The sequence below is a fragment of the Borostomias antarcticus genome (genome assembly GCF_949987555.1).
Source record: "Borostomias antarcticus genome assembly, chromosome: 1".
In the NCBI taxonomy this organism is placed as follows: domain Eukaryota; kingdom Metazoa; phylum Chordata; class Actinopteri; order Stomiiformes; family Stomiidae; genus Borostomias; species Borostomias antarcticus.
The window spans coordinates 27,033,893-27,050,789 of record NC_140234.1 but is presented as its reverse complement, the minus strand read 5'-3'; the positions used below and the strand labels follow the sequence as shown (position 1 = coordinate 27,050,789).

General features: G+C 47.7%; 1 protein-coding gene across 1 annotated transcript in view; it reads left to right on the top strand.

Moving 5' to 3' along the window:
• Positions 1-15,281: 15,281 nt before the first annotated feature.
• hepacama (hepatic and glial cell adhesion molecule a) overlaps positions 15,282-16,897 on the top strand; it is a gene marked incomplete at both ends in the record, with an annotated part of 35,139 nt that continues 33,523 nt past the window's right edge. The window contains one exon of the mRNA XM_084454529.1: positions 15,282-15,315. Coding sequence (XP_084310655.1) covers positions 15,282-15,315 — 34 coding nt within the window. The remainder of the gene's footprint in view (positions 15,316-16,897) is intronic.

Here is a 16,897-nt window from a genome sequence, read left to right as displayed (position 1 = left end):
CTCTCTCTCCTCTCTCTCTCTGTCTCCCTCTCTCTCTCTCTCTCTCTCTCTGTCATATATTTGTCCACCTCTTGTGAAACTGAGAGATGTATTCACAGTTTGCTCTCAACAAAATCAGTATGACATGAAAGTGACCATTGTTTTCCCATCTGTCACCAAGAGGTCTGTGCTGTGTGTGTGTGTGTGTGTGTGTGTGTGTGTGTGTGTGTGTGTGTGTGTGTGTGTGTGTGTGTGTGTGTGTGTGTGGTTGACTGTAAGGTGAAGGTTCAGTATATGGATCCCCAGTGGAGAGCTGGATGGAGCTTCTGTAGGGGTTGTGGGTTCAGTCCTGTCAGGCTGATGCCTTCGCCTGCACTCATTAGACGACCGGCAGCCCCTCATCCCCCAGCCCCTCATCCCCCAGCCTCTCATCCCCCAGCCTCTCATCCCCCAGACTCTCACCCCACACCCTCGTCCCCCAGCCCCTCATCCCCCAGCCTCTCATCCCCCAGCCTCTCATCCCCCAGCCTCTCACCCCACACCCTCATCCCCCAGCCTCTCATCCCCCAGCCCCTCATCCCCCAGCCCCTCATCCCACACCCTCATCCCCCAGCCCCTCATCCCCAGCATCTCATTCCCCAGCCTCTCATCCCCCAGCCCCTCATCCCACAGCCCCTCATCCCCAAGCCTCTCATCCCACACCCTCATCCCCCAGCCTCATCCCACACCCTCATCCCCCAGCTTAGGGCATCAACACTAAGCTCCCCAGCTCAGAGATACAGTAGGTTGTTATTCTATGGTGAATATGCTGAAGTTGGTCTACTCATCACATTTGAGGCTTAACATGTATTGATTACATGTCCACAGTGTCTCTGGATGAGGGGTTTGAAGTGTGAAGGTCTACAGACTTTTAGCCAAGGCAGATCACAGTAGGATGCAAAACTCAATGAGACAGAAAAGATTACGTGGTTGGTGTGCCTCCCCCCCCCCCACACACACACACAAAACCTCTCTATTTCCACCTCTCTCTCTCTCTCTCTCTCTCTCTCTCTCCCTCCCTCCCTCCCTCCCTCTCTCCTCTACCTCCTAGAGAACATTAGAGTGTTGGCAGGAGCAAGGCGTCTGTAGTTGAGACTCATGAGAAAGAGAGAGAACTCCAGAAGCGAGAAGGCAGCAGAAGGCATATTAGGTCAGCTCATCTGAACGCTGCATCTCTCTGGTCATTGGGATCACCATGGACTGCCACAGTGTGAGTACCATGCTATGAATTTCATATCCAGGTAGAGGAAAAAACTGCATATATGACACACAGCTATTTCTGATACAGTCTGAGGTTGCTGCGTTAGCCTGTCTCTTTCTCTATGAGGTATTCGGTGTTGGTGTAGTGTTGAGGATAAACTTAACATTTTTAAAATTCTCAGAAGAAGCGTTTAGTCTCCGTGTGTGCTGCCTGCACATTGTTGACAGCTCTAGACCGGTGCACCAGGTGTTCAGTTCCAACACAGCCCGACCCAGTTTCCTTGGGGTTTGACCTGCAGGTACCTGGGTAATGTGTTTGCTAGACTGGACCTGGTATCACCTAAGCCTTTATGAATACCTAAGATACAGAGGGAGGTGGAAATGTTATTTACTGTATCGATGCAAACCCTTTCTTACTCCTGAGAAGAGATGAGATCAGCCTAGATTAACAACACAGCACATCAGGATGTCAGGGAGCAAAGGGGAGAGATCTCTGGAGTGGGTAGAGAAGGAGACAGAGAGAGATATCTGGAGTGGAGAGAAGGAGAGAGAGATGGAGAAGAGAGAGATACCAGAGAGGAGAGAAGGAGAGAGAGATCCTGGGGAGGAGAGAAGGAGACAGAGAGAGATCGAGAAGAGGAGAGAAGGAGAGAGAGAGAGAGATCGAGGAGAGAGAGAGACTGGGGAGGAGAGAAGGAGACGGAGAGCGAGAGATCCTGGAGTGGAGAGAAGGAGACAGAGAGAGAGAGATCCTGGAGAGGAGAGAAGGAGACAGAGAGAGAGAGATCCTGGAGTGGAGAGAAGGAGAGAGAGATCATGGAGAAGAGAGAGAGAGAGACTGGGGAGGAGAGAAGGAGAGAGAGAGATCTTGGAGAGAAGGAGAGAGAGATCATGGAGAAGAGAGAGAGAGATCCCGGAGAGGAGAGAGAGAGAGAGAGAGAGACTGGGGAGGAGAGAAGGAGAGAGAGAGAGATTGTGGAGAGGAGAGAAGGAGACAGAGAGAGAGATCTTGAGGAGGAGAGTGTATCGTTACTATATTCCTAGTGTCCAGTCCAGCCCCCAGCTGCTGTGCGTCTCTGGGGTGAGAGAGTGGCGCTGGCAGCCATGGGGCCGTCCAGCCATGGCTCCGTCCAGGGAGGGGGCGTCCAGCCATGGGTTCATCCAGGGAGGGGGCCGTCCAGCCATGGGTCCATCCAGGGAGGGGGCCGTCCAGCCATGGGTCCGTCCAGGGAGGGGGCCGTCCAGGGAGGAGGAGGACTGCTGGGTGGTCACCGGGAGCACCATGCCTGAGAACCGCCTCTGTGTGATACCAGCCTCTGTGTGATACCAGCCTCTCTGTGATACCAGCCTCTGTGTAATACCAGCCTCTGTGTGATACCAGCCTCTGTGTGATACCAGCCTCTCTGTGATACCAGCCTCTGTGTAATACCAGCCTCTGTGTGATACCAGCCTCTGTGTGATACCAGCCCTTCACACAACAGACATGGGGTCTTTGTCTGTGAGCATAGGATTTGGTTCCCATTGTGGACCGCTAGGCCAAATTTGACTCTCCTAACAGTCAATGTTCCCAAAGTCTGGACCCCAGTATGACCGGTTGAGGATGTGGCTCAGCTTGGCCACAGGGCTGGGTGCGGGGCCTCCTGGGCGGGGCCTCCTGGGGTTTAATGACCTGCCTGGTGTAGTGGCGAGCCTCCCGGCAGGGCGTGGCCAGCGCTGCAGAGGAGGCGTGTCTGGTGGAGGAGATTGTGAGATCAATAAAGCTGTGTCCTGTGTGATGGACGTACACCCTTCATTCTTCAAACACACGGGATAGGCTAATTGTCTTTGTTTGATGTCTGGTGTGTGTGTGTGTGTGTGTCCGTCCGGCAGGAGTCGTGCAGCGCGCCCCAGGAGGACGAGGACATCATGGACATCCCCCTGGACGACCCCGAGGCCAACAAGGCCGCCGCCAAGATCCAGGCCGGCTTCCGCGGCCACATGACCCGGAAGAAGATGAAGCCGGAGGAGGAGAGGGCCGAGGAGGAGGTGAGCAGCTCTGGGGACGCGCTCAACGGCAGCCAGGGGGACGCAGGTACAGTGGAACGCTCCAGGACCAGGGGGCATAACCAGGGGACACACCAGGTGACATTACCAGGGGCCACACCAGGTGGCATTACCAGGGGACACACCAGGTGGCATTATCAGGGGACACACCAGGTAGCATTACCAGGGGACACACCAGGTGGCATTACCAGGGGACACACAAGGTTACATTACCAGGGGACACACCAGGTGACATTACCAGGGGACACACCAGGTGGCATAACCAGGGGACACACCAGGTGAAATTACCAGGGGACACACCAGGTGACATTACCAGGGGCCACACCAGGTGGCATTACCAGGGGACACACCAGGTGGCATTATCAGGGGACACACCAGGTAGCATTACCAGGGGACACACCAGGTGGCATTACCAGGGGACACACAAGGTTACATTACCAGGGGACACACCAGGTGACATTACCAGGGGACACACCAGGTGGCATAACCAGGGGACACACCAGGTGAAATTGGCAGGGGACACACCAGGTGACATTACCAGGGGACAGCGGGTGGCATTACCAGGGGACACACAAGGGGACATTATCAGGGGACACACCAGGTGACATAACCAGGGGACACACAAGGTGACATTACCAGGGGACTCACCAGGTGGCATTAAAAGGTGACATTACCAGGGGACACACCAGGGGACACACCAGGTGACATTACCAGAGGACACACCAGGTGGCATAACCAGGGGACACACCAGGTGATATAGCCCTAAGCTAGGAACACTTTAAGACCAGGTGGCATAACCAGAGATACACCAGGCGACATAACCAGGAATACACTAGGTCAGAGATACGGTAAAGCCCAGGTCATAGAGGTAAACCAGCTGACATTTAGTCACACAACCCCTCTTACACACTCTTAAATGGTCTGTCAACATTATAGCAGAGCGAGACGGCCACGCTTTAAGAACATTCTAGACTCAGATCTATTTGCAGGTTTTACCTTCCTGTGCTTGTCAATCATCTAAAGCACACAGCCTCCAGCAGACGCAGTGTGAAGCCCGTTTAAAGTCATGCATTATTAACCACTCCCATTAACTCCCTAACGACTGGTCCCATTGAGCACTGGTACGCGCAACAGCTCCTCCGCTAATTACCTCCGAAGGGCCCCGGGGCTAGAGACCCCCGTCTATACCCTGCATCAAGAGGCTCTTAATGAGCCTGGCTCTTAAAGGAGTAGTAAAGGGAAAAATCATGTTTAGCCCTGTTTTAAGGTTACTTATGATCATATACAATGGTTCAGATCAAAACGTTGACAAAGCTAGCATTTTGAGAAAGTCTGATGATTGCTCTACCACCGTTTAGGTCATACAATGGATGTGGGTGGGCACCTTGAAAAATCATTCAAAAACATGTTAAACTCTCGATTTCAAAGACAAGAAGCTTGATCTGAACCATTGTATATGATCATAATTAAGCAATAAACCACGAGAGGCCGTGTGTTATAGTGATTTTATAACAGCTAGGGGGCGTTGTTAGGCACGACGCGAAGCGGAGTTTAAACCCTCCTAGCTGTTATGAATTTTTTATACGGTTACTACAGCTATTAGTGTAAAATAAACACACAGCAATGTAAAATATGAACATTTATTCAAAACGAAGCATCATTCCCTCAATTCCGCCGAGCAAAATAGTTCCCCTAACAAAAGGGTTGCCAAGCAACAACAACAACTACAATGCACTGGATCAAATGGGAGGCGCATTAATACTGAAAATGGAATGATATGCGGACCCAGGTGTGTGTTACAAAGTATTTTAACACGGCTTCCAGCCAATCAGATTCAAGAACCAGAACTAACCGTACTCCTTTAAGTCTGGTTAGGGCGTCGTCTTAGGGATGGAGGGATGGAGAGACACACGGGGGGAATGAAGGATGGAGAAATATGAGGGAAGGAGGGAGAGATGGAGAGAGAGAGATAGAGAGATGCTGAGGAGAGAGAGAGATGGAGAGATGCTGAGGAGAGAGAGATGGAGAGATGGAGAGGAGAGAGAGAGATGGAGAGATGCTGAGGGAGAGATAGAGAGGAGAGAGAGATGGAGAGATGCTGAGGAGAGAGAGGGATGGAGAGATGGAGAGGAGAGGGAGAGATGGAGAGAAGCTGAGGAGAGAGAGATGGAGAGGAGAGAGAGATGGAGAGATGCTGAGGAGAGAGATGGAGAGATGGAGAGGAGAGGGAGATGGAGAGATGCTGAGGAGAGAGAGATGGAGAGGAGAGAGAGATGGAGAGATGCTGAGGAGAGAGATGGAGAGATGGAGAGGAGAGGGAGATGGAGAAATGCTGAGGAGAGAGAGATGGGGAGGAGAGAGAGATGGAGAGATGCTGAGGAGAGAGATGGAGAGATGGAGAGGAGAGAGAGATGGAGAGGAGAGGGAGATGGAGAGATGCTGAGGAGAGAGAGATGGAGAGATGGAGAGGAGAGGGAGAGATGCTGAGGAGGGAGAGATGGAGAGATTCTGAGGAGAGAGATATGGAGAGATGCTGAGGAGAGAGAGAGATGGAGAGATGATGAGGAGAGAGAGAGATGGAGAGATGCTGAGGAGAGAGATGGAGAGATGCTGAGGAGAGGGAGAGATGGAGAGATGGAGAGGAGAGGGAGAGATGCTGAGGAGGGAGAGATGGAGAGATGCTGAGGAGAGGGAGAGATGGAGAGGAGAGAGATGGAGAGATGGAGAGGAGGGAGAGATGGAGAGGAGAGGGAGAGATGGAGAGGAGAGAGAGATGGAGAGAGGCAGGGGATGAAACGAGAGATGATGGTCACAGAAGAGACAGAAGCTTGTGCTAACGTGTTCACAGTAGACGAGTACAACTGCTAGTTACCGTACCTCGTCTTCATGGCCCCTGCTTTGTATTTAGGTTCTGTACCAGCCCTAGATATCTCACCTCTACCCTACATGTCCTGAGATGACCAAGGGTCCTGTCTTACAGGAGGACAGAGGACAGTCCTGGCATTAGCTTCCCAGAGTCCTCCAACCTAGATCCAGGTTACCATGCAGACTGGGAGGCAGCCAGACAGGCAGGCAGACAGACAGGGTACAGCATGCAGAAAGGCAAGGAGGCAGGTATCTTCATGTCCTGTAGGGTTTATTTTTAACTCCAGGTGCCTTATCCCTGGGAGAGCAGGGAGAATTAATGTACCTGTCGTAGCAGGATGGCGCACTAGCCCCTCCCACCGGAGGAGACCCCCTTTCTCGGGGGCGGGCTCGTTCCATCACCCCAGTAAAGTAGGTTTAACTGCGCTGACACGTTAACGGAGAGGAACTCTTTACTGGAGAGACATTCCACAACATCCCGACTCTGTACCTTAACATTCCGGTTCTCTAACTCAACATTCACAGTAGAACACAACATTCCAAATCCATACCACAACATTCTAACCTTGACTACCAACTCCCTCAATGCAATATATACTGTACCCATGTGATGGAGTGAGTGCAGTAGAGTGTGTTCATTTGTTAGTTTTGAGGCCATCAACATACGAGTGCGCTGCTGTATTCCAGCCTCAACACCTGCAGCGCTGAAGTGTTGCTGCTGTGTTTTCAGAGCCCGGAGGATCCGGGGGAGTAGAGGAGGAAGACACGTCTGTGCCAGAGCAGTGACACCTCTGACCTGGATGGAGAGGAGGAGGAAGAAAGGAGAGGAGGAGAGGAGCAGAGCTGGTTGGCTGGCTCGGGCACACCTTTAGCCCGGGGAGCAACTTTCTATGTAACACAGCTTAGCAGTAGTACCAGACCTGGTGTTGGGAGGGAGAGCGTGCGTCATCTGAATCTGTGAACTCTCAACACCCCTCCTACTTTCGGCAGCCTCGCCGGTGTGGATGTGTCTTTCTTTGACCTCGATCTCGCAACTCGCTGCATGTACTTGTGAAACTTCTGCTTGTGTGCTAGTTTAGAAGAGGATCTGTGAATGTGAAAATGAATGTCCTCCTTTTGCTAAGCAGGGCTTGTTTCAGAAGGCTGTGTACAGTTAGCATGTGTGCGCTAGCGCTAGACGTCTCCTATGAACGGCTTGAATGATCCTCATTCTCAGTGCTTGTGTGACTCCTGATTCATTGTTTATCTATTTTGCTGCACACAAACAGCTACAGTTCTAATATATATTTATCTATGTTTGCATCTTATTTGATTTAACCTAATCTAGATTGTGATTTGTAGTGATTAGGTCCTATAAACAGTTTTTCTCTCATACTTTAGTGTCAGTATTAATCAACATCAGCATTTTCTACAAATCTGATCTTCCAGCAGTCAGCATGCAGTAACCATGGTTCGTTTATTTCTCTTACAGCTTTGTCCTTAGAAAGATGCAGTAGCTATGCTTTATTTCTGTGTTATTTTTGTATATGTTTGACATGAATCATGTGTATGAAATCACTACGTCTGTGTCCAGTGAGTGTATAGTGTGTGTGACCATGCTCCACGGCAGACTAGATTGAGACTGCAAATGTAAATGAATAATCACTATACTTTAATAAATCTATTTTAAAATGCCAATATATTCCAGATTCTTAATGTCTCCAATATTCTGAATGGTAATTTTCAGGAAAAATACAAGCCAAAATATGGTCAGTGAGGATCTTCTTTGAAATGTAATTTAATTCGTGGACTAGACCTTATCTGTGTCCAGGGGGAACTAACCACCAGGCTTCAACACCCCTATGACCTCACTATGACCTCTCCTCAATATCAATCACTGGCCTTCTGGTCTTACTGCTGCTGTATCTTGATAACCAGACTGTCTGGAGCTTGTCATCAGTTTAGGAGATACACACATGGATACTCTCTCCATCAGTTTAGGAGATACACACATGGACACTCTCTCCATCAGTTAAGGAGATACACACATGGATACTCTCTCCATCAGTTAAGGAGATACACACATGGATACTCTCTCCATCAGTTAAGGAGATACACACATGGATACTCTCTCCATCAGTTAAGGAGATACACACATGGACACTCTCTCCATCAGTTTAGGAGATACACACATGGACACTCTCTCCATCAGTTTAGGAGATACACACATGGATACTCTCTCCATCAGTTTAGGAGATACACACATGGACTCTCTCCATCAGAATATTATAGGACATTTTATTTTAATTTCACTTTATTTATCCAGGGAACCCATTGAGACCAAGGTCTCATTTTCGATGGTGCCCTGGTTACAAGGAGACGTCACCATAGTCGAGCATTGACAGGAATATAAACTGCACTAAAAGCTTCCTATTCTCATGTGAGAATCAGGCTCTATTCTCTAGAGCTCTCAGCTTTTTTGTTAACTCCTCAACATGTTTTTGAGTAAAAAGCAAGTAAAATAAATAAATAAAATTGAATACAAAATATTAAAAAACAAACCACATCTATACAAGAATGGGATGAATTTACAAATTATAAGAATACAAAGATATTTATACATCTACTTAAGTAGAGAATTAAATAGAGATGTAGATATACATACTGAGAGTATGATGTATCTGGGAAGGTAAATTATGTATAAAATATATGGAATATTAACATGCATATATGCATGTATGACGTATGATCTGGGTATATAAAGGTATATCCATATATAAAAATATGGTATGTATATTTACATATTCACAGATCTATATTAAATGTATTATTCTAATGAGTAATCTGAGTAGTTGTCCAGGTGTGGGAGTAGTGACTATAGAGTGTTATTTGGTGAGGGGGGGGGGGTATCCTCTTGAGAGCAAGAGCAGCAATGTTCTTGTTCAGGATCTGAATGGCCTGTGAGTAGAAGCTCCTCCTGAGCCTCTCCAAATTGGCCTTGTGGATGGATGCACATACGGTACCTTCTCCCCGACCGTAGCAGAGAGGAGTCTGCAATCCGGGCAATGGGGGTCCTTCAAGATTCTCCTGGTCTTGGTCTTGGACTGCCTGGTGTAGATGTCCAGAGTGCTCCCCCTGTGATATGCTCCACTGACCGACCATACCACTCTCTGCAGAGCCTTTCATACTTGCATGGTGCTGCTCCCATAGAGAGAGAGAGAGGGAGAGGGAGAGAGAGAGAGAGAAAGGGAGAGGGAGAGAGAGAGAGGGAGAGGTAGAGAGAGAGACCTTTAGTAATCCCTTTATCGGTGCAATAAACTTAAGTTAAAATCAAGGATCAGGCGATTTCACAACATAAACATATAAAATATTTGTTTTGAAAAACACAACAGAAGATGAAGAAGGACCTCAATCCAGCTGTTCAACATGGGTGGCTCGCCACTCTCCCTCCAGGGAGAAATTCCAAGTCCAGTCCAGTATCCAGGAATCCAAGGGTATCAACAAAACCCAGCCTGCATAACATAACAGGTGGCTTATAGCATATGCATGTATTCAAATCTGTTTCAACTCTTTTTAACTGTACAGTTTCAACTCTTTTTAACTGTACAGTTCCATGTAGTCAATATTGTTGTCCAATACCACCTTTAACCTTGAGCCGGAGAGAGAGAGGAGGAGCAGGAGGAGGATGAGCCAGAGAGAGGAGGAGGAGGAGGAGGATGAGCCAGAGAGAGCGAGAGGAGGAGGAGGCGGGCCGGCGGGCCTCTCCTCCTCCTCTCTCTCTGGCTCCTCCTCCTCTCTCTCTCTCTGGCTCATCCTCCTCATCCTCCTCCTCTCTCCTCCTCCTCTCTCTCTTGCTCATCCTCCTCTCTCCTCCTCCTCTCTCTGGCTCCTCCTCCACTCTCTCAATTCAATTCAATTCAATGGGCTTTATTGGCATGAAAGAACAAATGTTCATATTGACAAAGCAACAGTGGAATTACAGAAATATACATATAAATTTAAGTCTTATACATAAAAAGCTAACTCAAGAAAAAAAAAGAAGAAAAAGTACTCACTCCAAGTTTTTGGTCAAACTTGGCAGCCCTGCTACTGCCTACTATATAGTACCCACTATATAGTACCTACTACTCCATGCAGTATGCTAAATAAATGTAGTATACTACTTCGAGTCTCCAGCGGAAATGACGGTGGTGCGTAGCTACGTACGGCAGTTTTCGTCATACCCAGCTTGAACCTGTGCCGGTAAAATGTGGTACCTTTTTCCTTCCATTTGACAAAAATGTTTGTGTTGTTTCTTCTTGTCGGCAGAATAATGTGAAAAGAATCTTCTGGAGAAAAATGCAGTTTAAACCAAATTTATTGAGTAAGCCTATACAGGTCGAATGTCGGCATAACTGATCTACAGTAGGTGGTATCCCAGTTAATATACTTTGGCTTCAGGCCAATGAACACACGACAAACAATTTTGCATACGAGGAGGTACATTTTAACACAGATCTGGTAAGCTTGTCTTTGTGATAGGTCAATTGGTGTCGCTGGGTTCTGCCCCCTCCGGACATGGGGCCGTCTTTGGGTTCTTCCTTTGTCCGGCACATTTCAACTGTACTTGAAACAACCTCAGAGGTGCAATCTCTTTTGTTCTCAGGAGCAAAGGAATGTGGCCTCAGGAAGAACATTTGTTGTCATTTAAATGTTAAACTGCTTGTAATTACAAAGGTCTATCTCAACTGGAGTTCATTTCTTGTTCTTAGTATAATGATATTCCTTCATAAGTAATACAATGTCTTGATGTAATACCGTATAAAAATATACTACACATCCCCCCTTCGAGGCGTCCTAACGCCACGACACAAAACATCAAATATAACAAACAATCCCCAAAACACATACAAACAACCAAAATATCACACAACAACAAAGCAAATCGGGGGCCAGAGGTTACTAGCACTTAGCCCCACCGTAGGAGAACAGCCCTCAGCGCTGTCTCATCTCCACGTTCCACGCTGGAGCCATCTTCAGACCTCAAACCCCCAGGTGTCGCAGTCCTCCCTGACACCCAGAGAACAATGTTCGTAGCAAGATGGGAAGCTCACCCCGTCCGAAACAGGGAGAACACTCCAGGAATGTCCAAGAATGACCCTCACGTCATCCGTGACTCCACAAAGTTCATAGCTTCATGCTGGCGAGGGGCAACCACCCCGTGGTAGCCCACACAATACAGTCCCGGATAAACTGTAAACATCAACACAGAACTATACAGAAAACAAAGCACCCCAACCAAGGAGACGTGTACACACACCTGAATCAGAAACACAGGTGAAATGTAGACGACCCCCTGCAGCCTGACAAACAAGATACCCTTATAACAAAAACATCTCATACTGCGAATCACCAAGTAACCCCATACACCAACACATATTAAAGAGATAAAAAGGATTAAACAAGAAAACAATATACAAACAACAGATGACCGTCAGCCCCCAGGATGGCATAAATCAGGCATGGCTAGGGCCCGGCCCCCAGGGTCCGCGGTACCTGTAAAACAACACTCAACACAAACCGAGGTTAATGACAGGGGGCCGAAGGCCACCCCTCACAGGCAAAAACAACAGGACAAATGAAAAACATAGTGACAAAACATAAAAGAACAGCTTATGGCTGCCCATAACAATAAAAACACATAGACCCCCATAACAAAAAATAAAAACATAACCTAAACCCAATAAATCCCAATCAATCCTATCAGATTAAGGACAAACTCCAACACCAAAAAGGTCATCATCAGAATCACTGCCACCCACACTCCCAGAACCCAAAAGGTCCCTCGCCATGCCCTCAGAGCCCTCAAAGGCCACCCCTGCTGTAGTAACGATAAGCTGTCCAGCTAAACTACCCACCATCTTCTGAACCATAGATCGGAGCAGGGGAATCACACAACATGTCAAAACCATGAACAAGAACAGAACCGATGAGAGTATCAGAGCCATCCTAATCAACAGGGCCTTCCACGTATCAAGCCGTAACCAGCTCCACCAAGAATCAGACCCACCAACAGTATTCTGGACATGCTCATCTCTCAAACCTTCCAACAACCGTATCACCTTTGTTAAATTACCCTCAGGACCAGAGTGCATCGGAATAACCGAACAACATTCAGGGCCAATTCTCATACAGACCCCTTGTTCCTCCGCCAAGATGGTGTCCAAGACAAACCTGTTCTGTAAAGTCATCAAAGAAGTAGCATGCAACTGTTCCTTAACCAGATCTAAAGCCCTAATGGTGAAATTAATGAATCTCTGTTGATTGTACCATAAGTAATTAATCCACCGACCATTAGACTCGGGAAAGAAGACAGGATTGTACGGCAAAGACACTTCGGACATCGCCAAAAACTGATGGGGTATATTCTCAGGCCCAAATGGTCCCATGACAACATCCTGATCATGTACGTACAACAAATCTTTAAGGTCTCTTTTTGCCCTCGTCGGCCCCTCATTCAAAGCCAGCACAGAGAGAGTACTTGATAACATAACCGGCGCACACACACCTAACCACTTGGGAGCTAAAACATCCTGAATCTGTTTACCTTTCCCACAATACCAAAAAACATCGGCTACCGAACGTGTACCCACTGCCAGATTACCCTGAGTCCCGAACCCATACCGAAGTATAGTCCCATTGTCCGCCACCCGAGAAATCACATAACTACCCAAACCATACACCTCTTTACACTTCATCGGAAGGTCTGTCCTATTGACACATTGTCTACCCGGTACATAATCAGAACACGACAGCAGATGCTGATTCTCCATGCGCATAAGACAGAAAGGAAAAACCAAATCTTTTGGGATCGTGACTATCGGTGGTACAAAAGAATTGCCTGCTAATGTAAGCAACGGCCAATTTCTACACCATGGGGCCACATAAGGTGCGAGAGTAGAGGGCCGAAGGATGGGAAGGAAGGCAAGGAAACAATGGATATGACATCCTCCCCCTCCTTCCCTCCAGTTGTAGATACAATCGTCAGGCTGATAAGGAAAAGGGAGCACTCGCGGGGTTTTGTTGGCATTGTGGCAGACGATACACGTAGAATTGCTAACCTGTCTAGAAGTGTACCTCATCCAATCATAAAACAGATTTCTCTGTCCTCGTGCTGTGATCTGTTTACCCGAAGAAACAAACATTTCCATAGAATACTGTTCCTTGTAGGAGACTATTGGTCCAAATGAACGGCTGACAACTGGACGGACACAACATAAAACACCCCACAGCCCACATATCAGAGTACGTAAATCCATCTCTACACCCTCACTATGTTCTTTCAGTTAAACCTTGAATTCCAGTGAATGTGTAGCGGACCTCTTCTGCATTAAGGTCTTGTCCACTATGGCACCTTTCACCTGGGAGGCAGGAGAAAAAGATTTACTCATATAACTTCTAAACGGGGGTTGTGTAAGTCCACAACTGAATGTCTCTACCATCATAACGAACTTCTGTACTGAATTGATCAGCACAAACATTCACTCTTGTCTCAACATCACGCATCACCCAATTTCTCAAGACTGGAATATTACAAAAAAATCAAAGCAACAATAATCAGGCAACATAACACAACATATTCTATCTGAATAAAAATATTCCACGCTCCAGAGTATTCAGGAATTGAATGAACGTGAACAACCTCCCTAAACATTTCAGTAGGAGGCACAGTAACCATGGAAACGTTCCAAAACTAAAAAGATATAGGCGTTGTAGCTAAACAGTCACATAGAAGCATGACTGTACTCCATAATTCAGCTTCAAAGGAAATCAGTTGTCGTTTCATCCGGTTCAGGATCACCGTTGCCATGCTAGGTGACATAGTCCTTCTGCCATTGAGGCTTTGTCCTTGTCCTGGCTGGCCTCAACTCTCTGGTCTCATCATCCTCGGATGCCGTGTCCATCTGATTTGGGGCAAATCGTAAGTCGACGTCGACGAACTTCCCGTCGGCATCACTGGCTGGAGTGTGAGTTTTGGCATGGCTTGGAGCAGGTGTATCCACACAATCAGCTTCATCATCATCATGAACATAGCTTGGCTCTTCATCTTGTTTCTCAGTTTGAGGATCTTTGGCACCCTCTTCATCACCAGAATCTTCTTTGGGTTTGGGTGAATCTCCATGTTCCTGACTTAATGGGGAATCTCCTTCGTCTTCGAACCCGTCATTCGGAGCTTTGACACAATGACTCAGGTGATACCAAGTAGGAGAACCTTCAACCTGGACTGCGTTCCCTATGGATCTGACCACAGTCCACGGTCCCTCTCGTCGACTGTTAAACCACTTTCGGCGAAAGACTTTGATGAACACTTTATCTCCTGGTACAATAGCGTTCTCCTTTTCCTTGATTAACTCCTCTTCCAGCACCTGGGCCTGTTTTTGAGCGACATAGGTGCTGATGTTCTTGTGAATGTTTGTCAGGTACTTCACATACATCTTCATATCATCTTCCAACAAAGACAGACTTGGACCTTTCCCACTTGTTCTCAAGCATGGCGTGGGCATGGTTCTTCCTGTGAGCAATTCATGTGGTGTCATGTTTAACTCCCGTAGTCCACTGGACCGACAAGCCATCAAGGCAAGGGGAAGAGCGTCCATCCAATTCAGTCCTGTCTGCTGACAAACTTTAACAAGACGGTTCTTCAGGGCTAGGTTCATGCGTTCCACAATTCCCTGGCTTTGTGGGTGATAGACACATCCTAGACGTTGTTTGATTCCCAACTTTTGTAGAATGAGTCTCACAGTTTTGTCCACAAATTCCTTTCCATTGTCTGATGAGATCCTATCCGGGATACCAAATCTTGGAATGACCTCACGACACAGAAACTTAGCCACTGATTGTGCATCTTTTCTTCTTGTAGGGCACGCTTCTGTCCATCTTGTGAATCGATCCACCACGACTAACATGTATCGTTTCCCTTCAATTCGATTTATCATATCCACGTAGTCGATAACAAGGTGTGACATTGGACCCTTTGGTGTAGGGATGTGCCCTGGAATGGTCGGCACTGCTCTTCTGACATTGTTTTTCAAACAAATCATACACCGTCCAATGACATGATCGATCCGTTCAAGTAGGTACGGAGCCCAGAATCCATATTCTTTCGTGATCTTTCTCTTCACCTCCCCCCTAGACACATGGGCAAGCCCATGAGCCTCCTGGATCAACAAGGTCAACAAATGTGGCGGGGCAACCACAAAACCTTCATGGTTTCTCCACAGTCCGTTTCCATCCTTACTAGCCCCCCTGGACACCCATAGGTTCTTGTCCAGCGCAGACACTTCCTCCTGCATCAAAACAACATCTTCAAGAGTGATCTTCTCCTCCAAGTCATATTGATAAGCCACCAGAAGGACATCACCTGGCTTGTCCGCCCCTGTGACAGCCTTCGCGGCAGAATCAGCAGCCTGGTTCCCCTGTGTCACTCTCGAAGCATCCGATTTGTGTGCTGCACATTTTGCGATAGCAATCTCCTTCGGTTTCATCATGGCCTGCAGCAGCTTCATGATTTGTTCCTGGTGTCGTATCGGAGAGCCATCCGTCTTCTTGAATCCTCGCCCCTTCCAAATTGCTCCGTAGAAGTGACAAACATTATGGGCGTACGCTGAGTCCGTGTAGATCGTCACCTTCCTACCTTCAGCCAGTAAACAAGCTTCAGTAAGGGCAAATAACTCAGCTAGCTGAGCTGAGCAAGGCTGAGTAAGCACCTCAGCTCTCTCCGTCACAAACTCAAGACCATGAGCTCTGACAACGGCATAGCCAGCGCACAGTTTGTCACCTATCCGGTAACAAGATCCATCTGTCCAGTACTCCACATCCGAGTTCTCCAAAGGGAGTGCCTGTAGATCTGAGCGAAGTTTGGAATATTTTTCAGCTTCTCTCACGCAATCATGCGGACTCCCATCTTCTGAAGTCGGCATCGTATCTGCTGGATTGATTGTATCACACCGTACCAGGGTAACATCTTCCTGTTCCAGTAGTCGATGATAGTCCCTGATCCTGGAAGCCGTCAGTGTGTACTTGCTAAAATTCAAGAGATTCCTAACACTATGATGAGTGAGAATAGTGACCGGATATCCCATAGTCAAAGCGGATGCCTTTTCATACATCAAGTAAACACCAACCAATGCCCTGTAGCATGGTGCAAGGCCCATCTCCACTCCAGAGTAAGCAACTGAATAGTACGCTATGGGTTGTGGGTTCCTTCCAATACCTGTGAGCTGGGCAAGAACAGCACAGGCATGTCTCTCTCCTTCTGATGACGAGACATACAGCAAGAAGTTTTTTGAATAGTCCGGGAGCGCCAATGCAGGTGCTTCCAAGAGACGACACTTGATAGTCTCAAAAGCCAAATGTCCCTCATGCGTCCATGTGAGAGAAACACTCAAGTTATCAGAACCCGCATTCTTCACCATGGCCCTCAAAGGCTCTGTCAGCCGGGTATAATCTTCAACCCACACAGATGAATAACCACAAATGCCCAGAAACTTCAACATCTCCCTCGCCGTACGCGGCTTCGGGGCCTGTTTGATGGCGTCCAGATGGTCGTCAGAAATCCTTCGATGACCATGGGAGATTACTTGTCCCAAGTAGACAACACGGTCTTGGCAGTATTGCAATTTCTTCTGAGAAGCCTTATGCCCATTTTCAGCCAAGATCCGCAAGAGTTTCACTGAGTCTCTGTGACAGGTTTCCTCATCAGTTGCACACAAGAGAATGTCGTCAACATACTGCAGGACAGTACTATCAAGCT